Here is a 16,405-nt window from a genome sequence, read left to right as displayed (position 1 = left end):
AGACAGAAATATTTTGCATTTGACTCTGGACTGTAGCCTTTGAGGCCAAACACAGCCTTCAGTGTTAAGTGGCTGCTAAGTATTTCCCTTCTTGTCTCAGTGCTAACTAACTGCTGGGAGAAGGCTGCATATTCCAGGAGGGCTGGGGAGGGCGGATATGATAAAGGGGAGACAGAGCATCCTTTTTCTTTAGTTCAGGAGCACAGCTTTGTGGCCAGGTACCTCAATCCACAAACCTGCAAGAGGAAAAGCCTTGCATTAAACTTATTATTTACAACTTATCATTTACACGAGCCGCTTTCACGCGTTCCCTTCCAAAGCAGATCCTGTCACCGCTGAGATACAGTCTCCTTCAGGGTGGGCGTGGGCATGTGGCCGGTCCCCGCAGCACACTGCGCCTGGTCCAGGGGTCCTGTTGTGAATTAGCATTGAGCTGTTACCAACAGGCCCTCTCCAACCAACTGTTTTGTTTTGCCAAATGTGATTTTTGGGGAAGATTTAGGGGTGGTACAATTTGGGGCTCAGCATGGGGTTTTCAGCCCTACAGAGGTCTGCCTTCTGCGGGGCCCCTTGCATGGGTCCCAGGGTAGGAATGTCTCCATGGCAATGCACATGTAAGTGCCTGAAGACAGCAGACAACTTTTCCCAGGAAAAAGCAATCAAACCCAACTGTAAAAAGTGGAGGAGAAGGTGCCATTTCCCACCATCAGAAGAAAATGCTGTGTTACGTGAGCTGCCATTAAGGTAGTGGGTAGGAGCTGTTCCTTATGCTGCCACATGATAGGAAATGGTATGTACTGCTTCTTCAGAGGATCTCAAAACACTTTGCAGGCTTTTACCATTCCTGTAGCCACCCACAGAGACTTGCTCATAAAGCTGCCCAAATTCAGGCTCTGCCTATGCTACCAGAGCTCGGCTGCCCTGTCCTGACCGACCCTGCACCCAGTCAGCTCAGCGCTGAGGAGTTGCGATTGTGTTTCCTTTTTTCTTTATGAGATGTTGGTTGCTAACGAGGACAAGGAGTCACATGCTTTGAGGCTGGCACAGCCATAGGAGCAGTAGTTGCATCCAGCTTTTTCTTTAGAAAAACACGGCTTTTCCCCATGGCCCTGTGTGCATGATCAGCATGCAGCGAGCTGAGCCTGTATTGAAGGGGCAGGTTCATGGATTCCAAAGCCATCTGGAGAGTCTAAGGATACCTTCATGTTTTTAATTAAAAAGTATGAAAATAAGTAGCTATCAGTTTAGGGCTATCTGTTTATTTTATTTTGGGTCCTGTTAATGACATGTTGTGTTTTCACATTTTCAGTATTCGTCCCATGCAGATGGCAGAGTATCCTCCAGAAAGAGTTGCCAAGATGCTCTGGGACTGTGGCCTATGTGTGTGCCAGGTGGGAACCTGCAAAATGAGGCACATTTAGATGGCAGTAAGGCTATCCTCATGCTTCAGAGGGCAGTATCTCTTAAATTTAAGCTTCTCCACGTTATTTTTTTCCTCACTTTTGCAAGCTCAGGCAGACAACGCTGCTTCACTTAAGCTAAGTTTTATTAAAGCTGATGTGCTAAGGCTTTCTCACAACCATGTGCACAGAGGAAAGCCTGCAGGGGCTGGATTACTGGCTACTGCACCGGAGTGCTGATACACATGAGCAATAATCCAAGACTGGTTCTTTCAAAAGAAAAGCATTTCAGCAGTCTGCAAGGCAGTAGCTTTATGCCTCACACTTTAGCTTGCTCTCAGGGCAGGATGCTGGAAGTCCTGGAAGCTGTGCCGGGATAGAGGTGGTAGTGCATCCTGCGCAGCCACTTGCAGACTCAGATCCTGCTAGCCAAAGCCTCCCGCTAGCTGACACACGTTAGCTGTTCTCCCGCAGTCTGAGAGCTCCGGACACCAGCCAGAGATGGCAAGATGATCACTCTGTCTCGGAGGGCTCCCAGTTCAGAATGTAGGAATGGGGAAGAGTATGTGTGCAGACCAGTTCCCTACAGGGTCCTGTTGAGTGTTAAGGGTTAAAGCTTCACTTGAGGCGGGGAAAAGTGCCAGAAAACATTTGCCTTACTACAAAACCCAGAGGGGAATGTTTCTTTCTAATCACCTCCTCAAAGAGATGCAAAGCAAAAGCTCTTGGTCTTTGCTTTTGTCATCACACATCCCCTCCCTTCTATGCTGCCCTACCTCATCCCCTTCAGCATAGCAGGAGAGCCTATGGTTAGAGCTAGGCACAGCAGGATTTTTAGCTGCTGCTGTAAATGAGCTTGGCGCAGAGCTGTATATGTCACTGACTTCCACATGTCAGATCCACTATCTCTCCCATCCCTGTCCACACCCGCAGCCTCCAATTTGCCAGTGAATTGTTAGACACCAGCACAGTCACCTCTGACTTCCCAGCAAACTGCCCGAGGGTGCTCCATGGACAGACAGACAAGAGGGTAATGTGCTGAATTCCTCCTTTACCAGTGATGAATTTCCTGGGGATTGCTCCTGTTAGCCACACTTTCCAGCAATAGTAACAAATTCACTTTTCTTTTTTTTTCCACCTTTCCAGTGCAACTAGCGTGGCTGGGAGAAAACTAGTTGTTAACTAGTCATGGGTAATTAATGACTCCACCTTCCCCATCAATCATCTGGGGAAAGCCAAAAGGATTTGAGTACTTGTAGCAAATGTGTTTTCTCTAGACATGCTGATTTGCAGTGTGCAAATGAAGTGGCAGCAGGAGACCATCTCATACCGTTTCCTGGAAGAAGCAGTAAGTCATGATACGCATCCCACGCTCTTGTCAGGTGAAGAGTCTGAAATTCCCAGTGCTGCTGCTGCTGTTGTGCAGTTTCTGTGTGGGATGTTGATCCATCTCACTGCTAGCTTGAATCTGACCCAATTTGTGTTCTATTTTTTCTTTTCAGATTCTGATTATGGTTGTCTTTTCCACTTTCTACAATTAAAATACTAGCATTAGAAGAGCAGGACATGGCGGGGGGGAGAGGGGGCAGATTTGACGCTGGCTTTCCTTTTGTAGCAGAGCAGAAAAGCATTTCTGCATCCTGTTTTGTTTGTGTCTGGTAGTGGCTGTGCAAGTACAAGCAGAAGAGATTTGACCTTGATACCATTTTCAGCTGATCTTTTCCCTTCTGATCCAGATACCTAATAAATAATCTCCAGTTGAGATTGCTCTACCACATGATAGTCCTCTCCTCAGTGGCACTGAGACTCCCCAGCTCTGGATGTCCTCAGGTTAGCTGAAACAGAAGAGCTTGTGGTCTTCCGTATTACCCAGTTTTAAAGGGTTGTCAGGAAGGCTGGATGTTGTCCTTGAAAGGTGCCAGGAGCCAATGGACCATCTCCTGCTATGAAGTCCTCCTCAGGACTTCTCGAACTCTCCAACCCCTTTCTTTTTAAACCCCTTTCTTTTAAACATTCTTTCTTGCCACACTAAACATTGGCTTTTCTCTCCCTGCCTAGTACTGGGATGCCTAAAATTCAATATACTATGGAAAGAGAGCCAGTCTCTCCTCTGATTAAACTCCTTTGTTCTCTTTGCGTGTCCTTGCATTGCCTGCTCCAAAAGGCAGTAAAAACAGAATTAAAGGGATGTTTTTCAGTTACAGGAACTGACTAAATAAATTCAGAATATGTTTTGCCTGTCAAACTAAAAATCAGATGTCCTAATAACATCACTGACAAAATAAGTGTTTATTTTATTGGGAGCAAAACTGAATCAGCTGCAGCCTTATAGCAAGCTCTTTGGAATGAACAGAGCTCCTAAACTTGCTGTGCAGGATCCAACACTGGCCCATTGAGACCGATATCCTGGGTTTGACCTCCACTTTTTTAAACGTCTTCGACCTGTAAATGTTAGTATAGCCATTTCTGTATGTGAATGCAATGCGTAGAACTCCCTTATTCAGCGAAGTGTGGTGGCTGTTTTGTGCCCTGAAGTGAGAGACTTGATTGCTGTCTCTTAGCACTTGTAAGTACTTATAAGTACAAAAGCTAATGGTCACACTTGCAGAATAAACTAATTAAGGGAAAATGCTCAAGTCCTTCAGTTTCTGCTCAGCCTTCCTTCAGTAAGAGCAGCGCCTCGAACAAGGCCTAAACCCAGTGCCTGATCCACCATGAGCCTCTTGGATCGCTTGCACCAGCCCTGGAAGGTGCCAGCCGAAGGAGTTTGGTGCCAGTAAAATGCTAGCGTGGTTGTGTCATTAAAGAATGGCAACTTTCACCCGTGAAGCTCAGCTGAAAAGATGCTGCATGTAGAGCAGCCTCAGTGCTGAGGGTCAGCACAGATGTGGTGCGGCGGTGAGGACCCTGCTGTGGAAAAACAGCGCAGCAGGAAAATCAACCGCAGTTGAGGGCTGTGAATGCAGACACTGGGTAGGTAAGTAACGTTGTGTCATCAAATGCGTAGTGGAGGAGACGTTTGTTGGTGAATGAATGCGTTGCTGCAGCATCCCAGTTGTGAGAGCAAACTTTACCACACACTGTTAATCACCCACTTGGGAAGGAACAAGCTCAATACAGTCCTGATTCTGATGCCAGAAATCAAGAGTAAAATAATTCTGTGCTCTGGAGATGAAAATTATATCCTGTCCGTGGAATAGCCAGAAGGAAATTTTTCCTGCTTGCTGTTTAAGGGATTTTTTTATTTTGTAGGTAAGTCTTCAACTGATGTTTTTGGTCTTGTCTCTATTTGTTTAAAAGTGCGTTAGCAGTAAATCAAGGTGCATTTCCCCTGTAGGGTTTCCTGTATGTCAAAGCCATGTTAATTCTCTTTGATTTTCTTCCCTTAGCCCCAGCCATTGCTGCAGATCCTTCCTCTCTTTGTCCCTTTGGACATCAAAGGATCGCAAGGGGACAGCCCTGGCGAGAAGCTCCTCCCTGCTCGTTAGCCTCCATAAAACAGGAACTCACCTTGGCTCGCTGTGCTTGGCGTCCCATCCTCATCCCGGTCACTCTTGACACTGGATCTCAGAAGGAAGGGCTTTTGCTTGCTTCAGGAAATCAGACCTGCTTTTGAACTGGACTATTTTGCCTCCCCTTATAAAAACTCTGGTGGCTGTATTGGCTGTGCAAGCTCCTAGACTCCACAGTACATGGAAAAATGCAAGCTTTACCAGGTAAGTAAAGGACTCCCTCCTTTTCCTTATTGCGCGGGAAGATCCTAGACTTACGCCAAGAGCGTACAACCATTTTGGAAAGAGAACAAGTGCTTCTTGAAGGGTTACCAGCATTTATAGTAGTGTGTGTGTGGCTGGAGAGGATTTCTAAAACGGAGGGGTTTTGGTAGGAATAGATGAGAAATTGTGGGTTTGAGTGTTCTTTGTGAGCCTTGGAAGATCTTTGTAAGGAAGCAAAAGTTTACTCACAATTGTGCCCAAAACTTCCTTATCTGTATCACGTTGTGCTATGTGATCCTTCACTGAAGGGTAGAGGTGTTGTTTGCATATTGTCTGCAAAATACCCTGAGTTCTTTCGGGTTGAAGGCCACAGAAGTTTTGGAAATATTTGTTATGTTGCTAATAATAGTTTTTATATAAGCTATCTGTCTTTTGTTTTTTCTCTGCCCTTTGAAAGTATGAACCCCAAGCAGGCATACCTCACCCCTACCAGGTTCATGCTCAAACACAGGATTTTTGTGACTTCTTTAGGGTTTTATGTCTGTTTTTCGTGATCAGTCCATCTCATAACAGGCTGTTAACCTCTTCTGCACGGGGCATGATCAGATTGGGCACAATGAGATGTGCGTTGGGAAACTAAGGGCCAGTCCAGAGGCACTGCATTTCTCAGTATAACTGAAACCCAAATTTAGTCTTGGGTTTTACTCTACATCAGATGGAAACAACTATTTACCTAGTTTAGGTATGCAGTTCATATGTACATGTTAGAGGTGGCTGCGTATTCTCAGCTTCCTTTCTCTGCCTCCGCAAGGTGCTGTTTCATTCATAGGCAAAATACACGTGCAATGACTCCGTTTCCACCTTCGCTGTTGTTTTGGGTTTTTATAAAGCAATCTGTACTGTGTTGGTCTGATTCATACTGATTCCTGCCACTTCAAGAGAATTTTGAGTTGAAAAGCAAAAGAGCAACAACGATAAAACATAGACTGTATTGTGGTATTTCATTGTGTTAAAGATTCTAAGTAGTGCAGAAGTCACCTCATTTTCTTACTGAGTTGTTTCTGGTGTATGACCCTATACAGCAGAAATATTCCAGGGGATGGCTGGGTACACTTGAGAGTTGAAGCTGTTGCAGGTGTAGAAACACCACACTTTCGCCATTGCCAAGAAGCTTTCTGGTTTTGGGAAATGAGGTTCCCTCCAGAGAGTCGGGATGTTTCTACTGAGATTTGTAAGATCAGAGTACGTGGGGGGGTTTCGGTTGTTGGCAAGATCAATTTCTCAGAGAGCTTTATATATTGACGTGCATTTCTTGCTTGTGGACACTGAATAGCTGTTAGCGTTGGACTTCTTCAGTCAAAAGATAGCAGCAACAAATGTAGTAAGAAGCATACCTTTTGCCTTGTTAGGGTTTGCAATACTTGGAAAATTCCATCTCATACATTTTGGCAAGCCCGCAACAAATTTTCTGACATCGTAACGTTGTCTCAGTAATTAACAGTTAATTGAGAGACCGCTTTAGGTGAGCGGATTATACTCCAGCATCTTCTATCCAAAGATCTTATCCCCCCTGCAAGCTTTACTGAATTGACCCTTGTTTCTCTTTCTCTGCTTTCCATCTCCAAGATGGGAAAAAGATAAGTACAGCCTGTTCTAGATACAGAAACTGAAGGACAAACTGCTTGTATTTGTACAAGGACTTTAAAATCAAGCATGGAATAAATTGAAGATCTCTCAATTTTCAGTGCCTTTATCATGGAGGTTATTTCCTTTTCAACCTCATCTTGGCATAAAGATTATGTTTTAAAATGTGCCACATGCAGTGTTACCACCACAATGATGATAATACTACTTCTAAAATAGCTTAGAACTAGAATTCTTGGAAAATGTTTAAATCGCTTTCAAATAATACTTAAAAACTAAGTTACATAGAAGAGCAAACAATAGAAGTACAGCTTTAACAAGTTCAGTTCGGTGCTTGGACACCCTGCCACCAGCCTTTTCGTGCTGTAGTTCCAATGTGCAGGGATCTTTGTGGGGGAGATGTGTGTGTTCGTCTTGGCATTCGTTGCGTAGGCACAAACTACAAGTGACTTTGAAGTGCCTTGCAAGTAGCCTTTATCCGCAAAGAAAATCCAGAGCGGATCCTGCAAACGCATCCACCGCTGCAGGATCCTGCTGAAGGCGATCGCACGTGACTGCGTGGTCAGCTGTGTGGGTCCGTTAGGAAGCTCACACCGTTGCTGGGATCCAAATCCCACTGCAAACTGTTAATGTCCTGTTTTTCAGCCTCGGACTGCGCATGCAAAACCTGCAGGGTGAAAGACATTAACCACATTTTAAAGTCTTTGCTGCAATGTTTATTGTGTGCGCAGCTCTTTTTCCCTGTCTCCTGTAGTGTCTCACTCACACAAGTGCGTTGTGGACTCATTTCAGTAAAGAACAGAGTATAACATCTGCCTTTCGTTTTTAATTCGTTATTGGACTCCTTTCACTTCAATTCCTCTTGATTTCACTGCAAGTCTCCCCGCAATAAAGACTCCTGAGGTCTGCCTTGTTTTTTCATGTAACGGCATTGGAATTTGCTTACAAAAATGTTAATTGTAAAATTCATTTGGGGAAGGAGTGAGCATCTGTCTAGCTAATCAAAATCTGTTTGCATGTATTTGTGACTGGATGACTCCTGTGGGAAATCAGCCCGATTTTATTGTAACTCCTTTTGATACGTGTGCCGCACTGAGCTACTGAATGCATCGTCTCATGGCAGCTTTCATGTCTTTGCAAGAGGATATGGGGGAAGCTTTAGTAAGAAGATGTTAACAGGCTAATCTTAGTGAGCAAACTAGGTGTCACTTCTTAGCCAGTTCATTAATGTTGGATCAAAGCAGAAAAAAGGGTAGAGGATATTTTTTTTTTTTTTAAATACCTGAAGACATTTACAAACTGACAAAATTAAGTTTAAATGTTTTTTACTTCCTAATACTGTGGAAAGAAGCCCTTAGACTCACATTGGGTTGTTTTTGTGGAAAGATGTCTCTCTCTGAAAAAAGCTAATTTCTCTGGAAATAGTTGTCTACTTTCATGCTTGGTCTTTTGAAGACACTACTCAGGAAAGCCGTAACAGGGTGAAAATTCCCATATTTCTGATATGCTCTGAATAAGATCTGATCAGGCTGAGAGGCAGAAAAATCTTCCTTTCCAACAAATACCCGTGCACGGCTGGTGATGCATCACCCAGGAGAAGTGGCCTGCCGGCACTGAACAGAGGACAGCAGTGCTGCTGTGCGTGCCCCCCGCACGGAGCAGGCTTAGCAGTACCTGGTTCAGACCACGGGGCAGCGTTCGTAAAGCCTTGCTGGGTGTGAAATCAGCAGTAGCTGTACCAGGTCATGTTTCAGCCTAAAAATGAAGCTGTTGGTTTGGGTTGGTTTTTTGCCTGGGTTTTTCAGTATGGCAGCAGGAATCCTGCATGTGTTACAGTACAGTTAGGAGCGCCTGGAGGAGGTTGTTAATCCAAACAGCTTTACACAAGTGGTGGGTACCATCAACACCAAAGACAGTTCCTCTAGAACAGTTTCCCTTTCCTCTTCCCCAGGACCATAGTTAGTCCTCTAACTGTAATAGTAAGTGCAGGCATATTGCAGGCAGCTCCTCTGATGTGCCATGGTGTGTTACTGGAGAAGCACCTTCCACCGCCATCGCAGGCTCCTCAGTCTCCATCACCAAGTCCGGTTCAGTCCAGATGTCTTTTTTTCAGAATATTCCATGGTCTGTCTCTGTCACCTCCCTTTCTTGTCTTCACTTACATTTGGGTCTCCTCTCTGTCCCTTCTTTGTCTTCTGAAGAGATTTTTCACCTCTGCTACCACCTATCTGTCGTTTTCTCCCATTACCCACTGGTGCATGTAAAATCTTTCCAGTCCTTTCAGCTTTCATTTAGTTCTCTTACTAAAGTGTTTTGTATAATCCTGATCGTACCAGAACAGGAATGAAAGTGGATTGTGGCTATCTGCCAGCATGAGTTTTGGAACAAAGGAAGTCAGGTTGAGTTTGTACAACACACAAATCTTTACAAAAGAATTTATCAGCTAAAACCAAACCTGCTGGAAAAGCCTTTATGCCTTCTGAGCCTACTAAGTAACAAAAAGCCTTTGAAGAAAAATAATGGATTGTCTTTGAGAGGTCTGTTGTGGCAAAGACTCCCTAGTTCTCGGCAGCACCTGGGACCTTTGTGGGTGAAATCACGGCGTTCGGCTCCCTGAGCTGAACCAGCGCTGTGCGCTGCGCCCACGGGAGGAGTGACAGCCAGATGTACGGACCCCGCCTGTCACAACAGAGTGTGAAATTCGGTAGCTCCCTGCACTGGAGGGTGCTGGGAGGGCCGATGGGAGTGCTGCGTCCCAGGGCCCTGTCCCTGAGCAGCACAGGCTCCTTCATGCCGCCTCCCCTCCTGCCCGTCTGAAGTTACTGTTTTCTCTCTCTCCCGGTAGACGTGAAAGCGCCGTGTGAGGCACTTCCTTCCCCCAGCCTGGAGCCCTACCCGCAGAGCTCCATTGTGGTCACCCTTGAGGACATGAGTCTCTGGATGAAGTTTCATCAGATAGGAACTGAGATGATCATCACCAAGTCTGGCAGGTGAGGGGAGCAGGACAGGTGCCCACAGCGCACCCCTCCGAGCTGTTGTCAGAATCTCCAAGTGCTCATTTTTTGAATGGTGGCCCTTAAACCAGCTTCGTAGCCAATTATGCACATCTCCCTGCCCCTGGTAGAAGAATTGCACTTCCAGGATGTCTGAGAGGGCCAAACTGTGAAGTGCAAAAGGTCGCTGTGGGGCTGATGCGCTGAGAAAACTTCTGTACTCTTATCTCGCCACTTAACGCTGGTGTTCTTCCTGTCAACTGCAAGGTTGCTCTGGAAAGTGCCCTGGGCTTCCTTTGCCTCAGTCACAGGCAGCAGCAGCTGAGCCGTAAATACCTGGGTTTGAGTCTGCATTTGCAGACAAGAACACGGCATAGAATAGTAATGGTCTGTGCGTGTAGACTACTCTAAATGAGTCATGCATTGGGGAGCTTGCAGTGAAAGAATATGAAACTGTGCAATTGTAACGTATTATGTCAAAGCTGCTGTGAGCGGAAATAATCCCTTTGGGTAGGGAGGTAGGTGTCAAAGCTTTTTTGCAGAGTCAGAAGATGAAAGTGGTGGCAGGGAGTACTGGAACGGAAAGCTGGAGTTGCTCTTAGATGACAGCACATTTTCTACCCGTGCTGGAAAATGCTGAAATGTGTCCTCCAGGTCTGTGGTAGCTGCAGAAGGCCAGGAACTATGTGTAAATTCCAAATATTCTAAGTTTCCCACTGTTGTGTTACAGGAATCAGAAGAATAATAGCAGTTACAATGTCAGGCCTTCAGTGACTGCTGCCCTGTTAGTGCCTGCTCCACCTAAACCCATAGGACTAGACAGCACATCAGTAAGACAGACGAATGTTCAATAGCTGGCCTGTAGAAACACCACTACCAAACTTTGCACAATAGTGCGTAAATATGACATGCTGCTTCATTATTAGACAACACCGACTTTATAGAGAAATCCTTACACTGTATATTTCATTTCTCCCTCAGACGAATGTTTCCACAATGCAAAATCAAAGTCTCTGGCTTAATCCCGTATGCCAAGTACCTCATGCTGGTAGATTTTGTGCCAATGGACAACTTCAGGTACAAGGTGAGTACTTTAAATAATAGAAGTTATGCTGTCCTTCCATCTTTGTTTGAAATAGATTAATCTTTATGCTTCACTGGCTAGGCTGATAAATAAATTGGTTATGGACAAAGTTCAGAAGTAACTGGTGGATTTTATGCCTCTCTGAAGTTATTTGTCAGTTTTGCTTGGGGAGCAGCTGGAAAGGTAACTAATATTCATTGTGAGTGGTACTCTCTTAGTCATGATTAATGTGAGACTTCTCTGACAGCCGTTGGGAGAAAGGGAGGAAAAATGAGGCCTAATCTTGGATCTCTTTCAGTAACATGATCATAGCTCATAAGAGAGAATCTGCTACTTGTGTTTCAAAGGAATTCACTAAATTAATAGTGAAGAAAAGTTGCTGGGACTTTCCTTTTTTTTTAAGCTCTAGATTTCTGTCTTTCCCTTCACAGTGGAATAAAGATCAGTGGGAAGTTGCTGGAAAAGCAGAGCCCCAGCTCCCTTGTCGCACCTACGTCCACCCAGATTCCCCAGCTCCTGGCAGCCACTGGATGAAAGAACCTGTCTCCTTCCAAAAACTGAAGCTCACCAACAACACTCTGGATCAACACGGGCATGTAGGTTGTAGCTGGCCTTTGTGCTGCGCTGTCTTGGAATTCATTGCAGATGAATGGTACGGGAAATAAGTGAGATTTGTGAGAAATCAGGTCACGTGGAAATTAAAGGCTTTAGTCTGTCGCTATAGAGGCGTGATGGAGACACCAGTCCTAGGCAGGCAACCCTGGTTTGAAATGGATGTCATGGGAGTCTCCACAGGAGACTTTGTGTTGCCAGTGGTTGTACATGGAAACTTTCTCCTTTGTCTGTGTCTGTGCCAGATCATCCTCCACTCCATGCACCGTTACAAGCCTCGCTTCCACATTGTGCAGGCAGATGACCTCTTCAGTGTCCGCTGGAGCATCTTCCAAGTCTTCAGCTTCCCTGAGACTGTCTTCACTTCTGTTACTGCCTACCAGAACGAGCAGGTACAGCGTGCCGGTACTGCTCCTGGACACATTGCTAAATACTGTCTGTAGAAATCTTGTAAAGGAAGGTGTCTCCTTCCAAGCTACTCACCCTGGGTGTCTGTGATGGGCAGTGGGAAAACTTCTGCTCTGGGATGAGATGAATCATGCACCTTAATTATGTTAAGTGCATTGTCAGTGACTAACAGAACCCTAAATGCAGTAAAAAGTATGAGCAGAAGTCCACATATAGATACTGACCCTGTATATTTCTCTAGTCAGATAAATCCCGCACAAATTCACACTGACCCTGGCAAAGTCGCTTCTCTCTGTATGTCAGTTCCTAATCAATAATGGGAGCTGCTGGGAGAGCTCAGATACTGTGGCAAGGGCATGCCCAAAACCCTCAGACAAGCTCTTGTGGTAAATACTGAGGTGAAGGTCTTGAAACAGTAAAGAACCCAACCAGTCACCGTGATACTGAATCTGTTTCCTTTTATTTTGAGATTACAAAGCTCAAGATTGACAACAATCCATTTGCTAAAGGTTTCCGTGAGCATGGGAAGAACACTCGAAGGTAAACTGTTTTTTCATCTTAATTTATTTATAACTGGAGTTCACTTGTAAATTTTACCCAAGGCCATTGAGCAAAACTATACCAGCTGCCTCTGCAGAGCCTGCTGCGCTGTGCACGCTGCGTTTGCCTGTATCTGGGAATGATGTCCCTCTGTGCAGCCTGCTCCCATGAGGCTTGGAGAGTGGGAGGAGATACAGGATTTCCTACAGAAATGTGGGAGATGTGACAAATTTGAGACCTGCATTCCCTTGTAAGTCGGAGTCTGACATGTGAGTAGCAGTGATAACAGGAGTCCACAGTAGATGATTGTGTCTCTTTGAGATCAACTTGATTCTGACATTTGGAGGCTCCCTCATCTCCTTTCCCTGTGTGTGGAAAAGCATCTCTTCCAACAGAAGATTTTCTGTGCAAGAGGGAAGATTGATACCAATACCAGCAAGATCTTCTGTCTGGTCTGAGGGCAGGCAGTGAATGAGATGGAAAAAAAAAACCCCAAGCTTAGATGCAACCATAGATTGGCAATAGAGAAGGAAAAAATGGGTTTTTTCCAAGTAGAAAATGTTATGAAAATATCGGAGATTTTGTTTTGTGTTGGTTTATGCCTGAAAAAAAATCTCACTTCCTGATGAAAAGAGACAAAGCTGACTCGTTCTTTACTTAAACTTTGAAAATGTCATGGATTTTCTTTCTCCTCCTAATAGGATCATTTCTGACTAAGCTTAGACTCGTTTTCCATTTAGGAAAAAGCTCTTTTCAAGTAAAAGGCCCATACTACTGTACACGTACCTGTGTGCATAGGGTGTATATTCAACATTGGACTACACTTACAAACTTGGTGCCAAAACCTCCAGTGCTGAGTTTCCGTGTTGATTGGGCCTTTTGTACAAACACAAAGCAGGCAACCCCCTTACCGCTCGACCCCCGGTACCCTGCGGGGCGAGGGCTCCCGCTGGAAGCGCACGCTGGTGGCAGGCGGCACGGCCGACCCTGCCGCCCGACTGTGGCTCTCCCCGAGAGCCTGCCAGGGTGCTTCGCTAGGAGGGGTGTAAGTCACAGAACGTCAGAGAGGTTCATCCCATCTTTTTATCTTGCGGGGCTTGTCCAGCCTCCCTTGCGTACTTACCTAGGCAAAAAGCTTACATACCAGCTACCCCCACGTCTTGTTTCTTTCCAGGGAAGGACGAGCCAAGTGCCAGAAGCCTAGTCCAGCCAAGGGCCAGAAGAGGAAGCTGCCTGAGGAAAAGGAGGCCGGTGCTGAGGAACGTGGTAATATTGATCACAACAAACCCAGAGAATTATTTCCAAACAGTGCCTGGGCCGGAGGAAGGAAAAGAAACAGCACCGTAGCCCCCTCTCTGGGGAGAGTGGCCTGGATGGAGTCCCAAAAGAGTGCAGTGTATGGCTTGGAGTCTCTGAGTCTCTTTCTGGGATTGATCCACGGGAGGCTGCTCACAAGTCACTTGTCATTACTGACTGCTCATCAGCTCTCGCCAGCCGCCCCGCCTGGCCGTGCCTTGTGACCCTGTACGATCGCAGGCTGTGCTTTCGTAACGTTTCTCTTCAACAGCGATATGAGCTTGCAGTATCGGCCGTTGCTTGCTTCTTGGTTCTCATCGGTGCAGTTGTGACAGCAGTGCTGCTTGTGCAGCTGGGTTTTGATGCAGATGTGGGAACTGATACCATTAAAAAAAAAAAAATCTTTACTCTTTCTGTTAGGTTGGTTTTTAAGCTTGATTATTCTTTGCTCCGGTTCACGGTACTGCTTGCAGTAGCACAGCTAAGGCAGGACTGAACACCACAGTTTAAGGGCAGAAAAGAGCTGGGAAGGGCTAGTCCCTCAAGACAGTATGACTGCAGAAGAGGTATCAGTGTGTTTCCTTCCACCATCCTGTGTTTAATGCAGCTGCCAATAGACCGTTGTGAGCTCTGGCTCTCTTCCCCTCTTCTCATTTTTTTTTTCCATTCTTTCTTTTCCCTGCCGTGAGTCAGATTTTGAGAAAGATGAGAATGTAGATGTGAAGGAAGAGAGTAACCCCGTCATGGTCAGCAGCGGATACCCCTTCTGGGTCTCGGAGCAGAATGGCAGCCATGCCTTTCCTGCAGCATCGCCGGTGCCAGCTGACCAGAGGGAGGGTCTGGCCAGAGAGCAGCAAGTGCCTACGCCGTCCTACCAGACTTATCGGTGAGTCCCACCTCCTGGTGCTCGTGTCCAAAGCCACCCTTTCATTGAAGGGATTCCACCTCTTCTACTGGTTATATCCTAAGAAAAACAGACCGTGAGAGTAAAGGAATGACGCCTTTCTGTTCAGCATACCTGGGTGATAGGTGCTCGATTAGCGTGGAGATAGCTCCACAAAGCCTCTCTGTGTTACTTCAAACCCACTGATTCTGGGCATGCTTACAACTTAGTATTGCTTTTTATTTCCCTGCCCTGAAATGCTCTCCCAGCCAGCTCTGTGTACCACAGAGCTTGCCTGTCTTGGAGTGGCAGGACTCCAGTGATTTTTTCCCTCCGTATCATTGCAGCTTCAGGCATGAGTTACAGTGAGCTCAGACTAGAACTGAGCCAGAACTAAGGTAGTCTGGGCTTACCTTCTCTGGCATCTAGTTTTTCTGTGTGAGTGACAGCAAGGCTTGGACTAAAGTCCACACTAACAGTAAGATGAAGCAGTAGGCAAGGGGAAGAGGGCATGCTAAGAGCTTGCCCTGCCTTTCCCCAGGGGATCTGTGTGGGTTTTCAGTGGTTTTCCGCTGCGGTAGGTTTGACTTGCTCTTCTCTCTGCCCTTGGGGCTCAGGTTCCACGAAGCTGGGGACAGCCAGCAGCTTCCCACACGCGATGCCACAACCTTGAACGATTTCCGGGCAAGGTGCCACCCCTTGGATCTCGCCACGGTGCCCGAGCACGACTCCAAACAGCTCCCAGAGGGCTTCACCAACCTGCCTCCACTCCCCCCGCCTCTGCCTCCTCCCCAGGACTACTCAGGAGTGGTGAACATGGCTCTAGACTCTGTTGGAAAACCCGGGGCCCGAGCACCCATGTACAGTCCCTACGGCACCGAGCAAGGCCTTGGCCAGTGGATGGTGCCTTCCCACAGCCAGTACAGGGCAATGAGCTACTCGGCCTTCTCCACAGAGTACAATACACAGGGGGCTCCAGGACACGCCCATGGGACCATGGCAGAGTGGAGCCAGTACCCTCTCTTCCCCTATGCCTGCTGGTGAACGGGAAAGACCCTTCCCAATGAAAAAACTGAAAGAAAACTGTAAATGAGATCGAATTTGCCCTGGGGTGTTGACCTTTAGAAGCTTTGCCTACACTAGGCAAAGAGGTATTGCTGCAAGCGGTAGCATGGGACACCTTCACTTCCTTGTCTCCTTGTACAACAAACCTCAACGTATTTCACAAGCAGTGGCTAAACTGGTGACTGCCCTGGCCTTGTCAGCGTGGGTCTGGCTGAATCAATGTGTTCTACAGTGGTTTTATTCCCAGCAGGAGTAGGAAACCACAGGAGCTGCGAGAGCAGTATTTAAAGAGCTGCTGAACTCTCAGTCCCAGGCTGTTTGCATCTCACATTTGGCAATTTCCAAAATCCCTTCTTCGCAGGACTTGTGTGCAAGGAGATAGGGGCTGAGGAGTTTCAGTGAGTTGTCCAGATGGCCAAGAAGCTGTAGAAGACGAGCAAAACAAGCAATCCCTGTGTCCCCTTGAGCAGTTTCCTCTCTTAGTATAGTCATACTAAAGCTAGAGTCTTGCTTTTCTTCCAGCAGCATACGAGAGTAAAATACACAGCAACGTGCGTGTGTGTGTCTGGAGCGCAACAGCGGGTCGTGCAGGCAGGGAAGAGTGTCCTGGGCAGGAGAAGCGGCAGCCAGGCTGTGTTGTGTCTGTGTGTCCCGTGGGCTCATCCCTCTTCTGTCACCCCTAGATTCGAGGTTAGTGAAACGCTTTTCTTTCCACCGGTGGTGGAGGGAGGTTGTTCGCAGAACGTGGGGGGCTGCGCTGGGGA

The 16,405-nt window shown here is 46.5% G+C and overlaps 1 protein-coding gene across 1 annotated transcript; it reads left to right on the top strand.

The window, feature by feature from the left end:
- The first annotated feature begins 5,100 nt into the window (after positions 1-5,100).
- LOC104353793 (T-box-containing protein TBX6L) lies at positions 5,101-15,620 on the top strand. Its single transcript, XM_009960498.2, has 9 exons — positions 5,101-5,116; positions 9,606-9,750; positions 10,735-10,837; positions 11,269-11,433; positions 11,695-11,841; positions 12,327-12,397; positions 13,572-13,663; positions 14,387-14,579; positions 15,194-15,620. The coding sequence occupies exons 1-9, from the start codon at positions 5,101-5,103 to the stop codon at positions 15,618-15,620; spliced, it is 1,359 nt and encodes a 452-aa protein (XP_009958800.1).
- The last annotated feature ends 785 nt before the right edge of the window (positions 15,621-16,405 follow it).

Source organism: Leptosomus discolor, chromosome 16, assembly GCF_034619465.1.
Source record: "Leptosomus discolor isolate bLepDis1 chromosome 16, bLepDis1.hap2, whole genome shotgun sequence".
Classification (NCBI taxonomy): domain Eukaryota; kingdom Metazoa; phylum Chordata; class Aves; order Leptosomiformes; family Leptosomidae; genus Leptosomus; species Leptosomus discolor.
This window is presented reverse-complemented; position numbering and strand designations above follow the sequence as displayed.

What these genes read in the sequence shown, in the direction of transcription:
- LOC104353793 (XM_009960498.2), top strand. An exon ending in ATCATCACCAAGTCTGGCAG is followed by an intron (nt 9,751 to 10,734) that starts GTGAGGGGAGCA and finishes TTTCTCCCTCAG; the next exon opens with ACGAATGTTTCCACAATGCA. An exon ending in CCGTCCTACCAGACTTATCG is followed by an intron (nt 14,580 to 15,193) that starts GTGAGTCCCACC and finishes CTTGGGGCTCAG; the next exon opens with GTTCCACGAAGCTGGGGACA.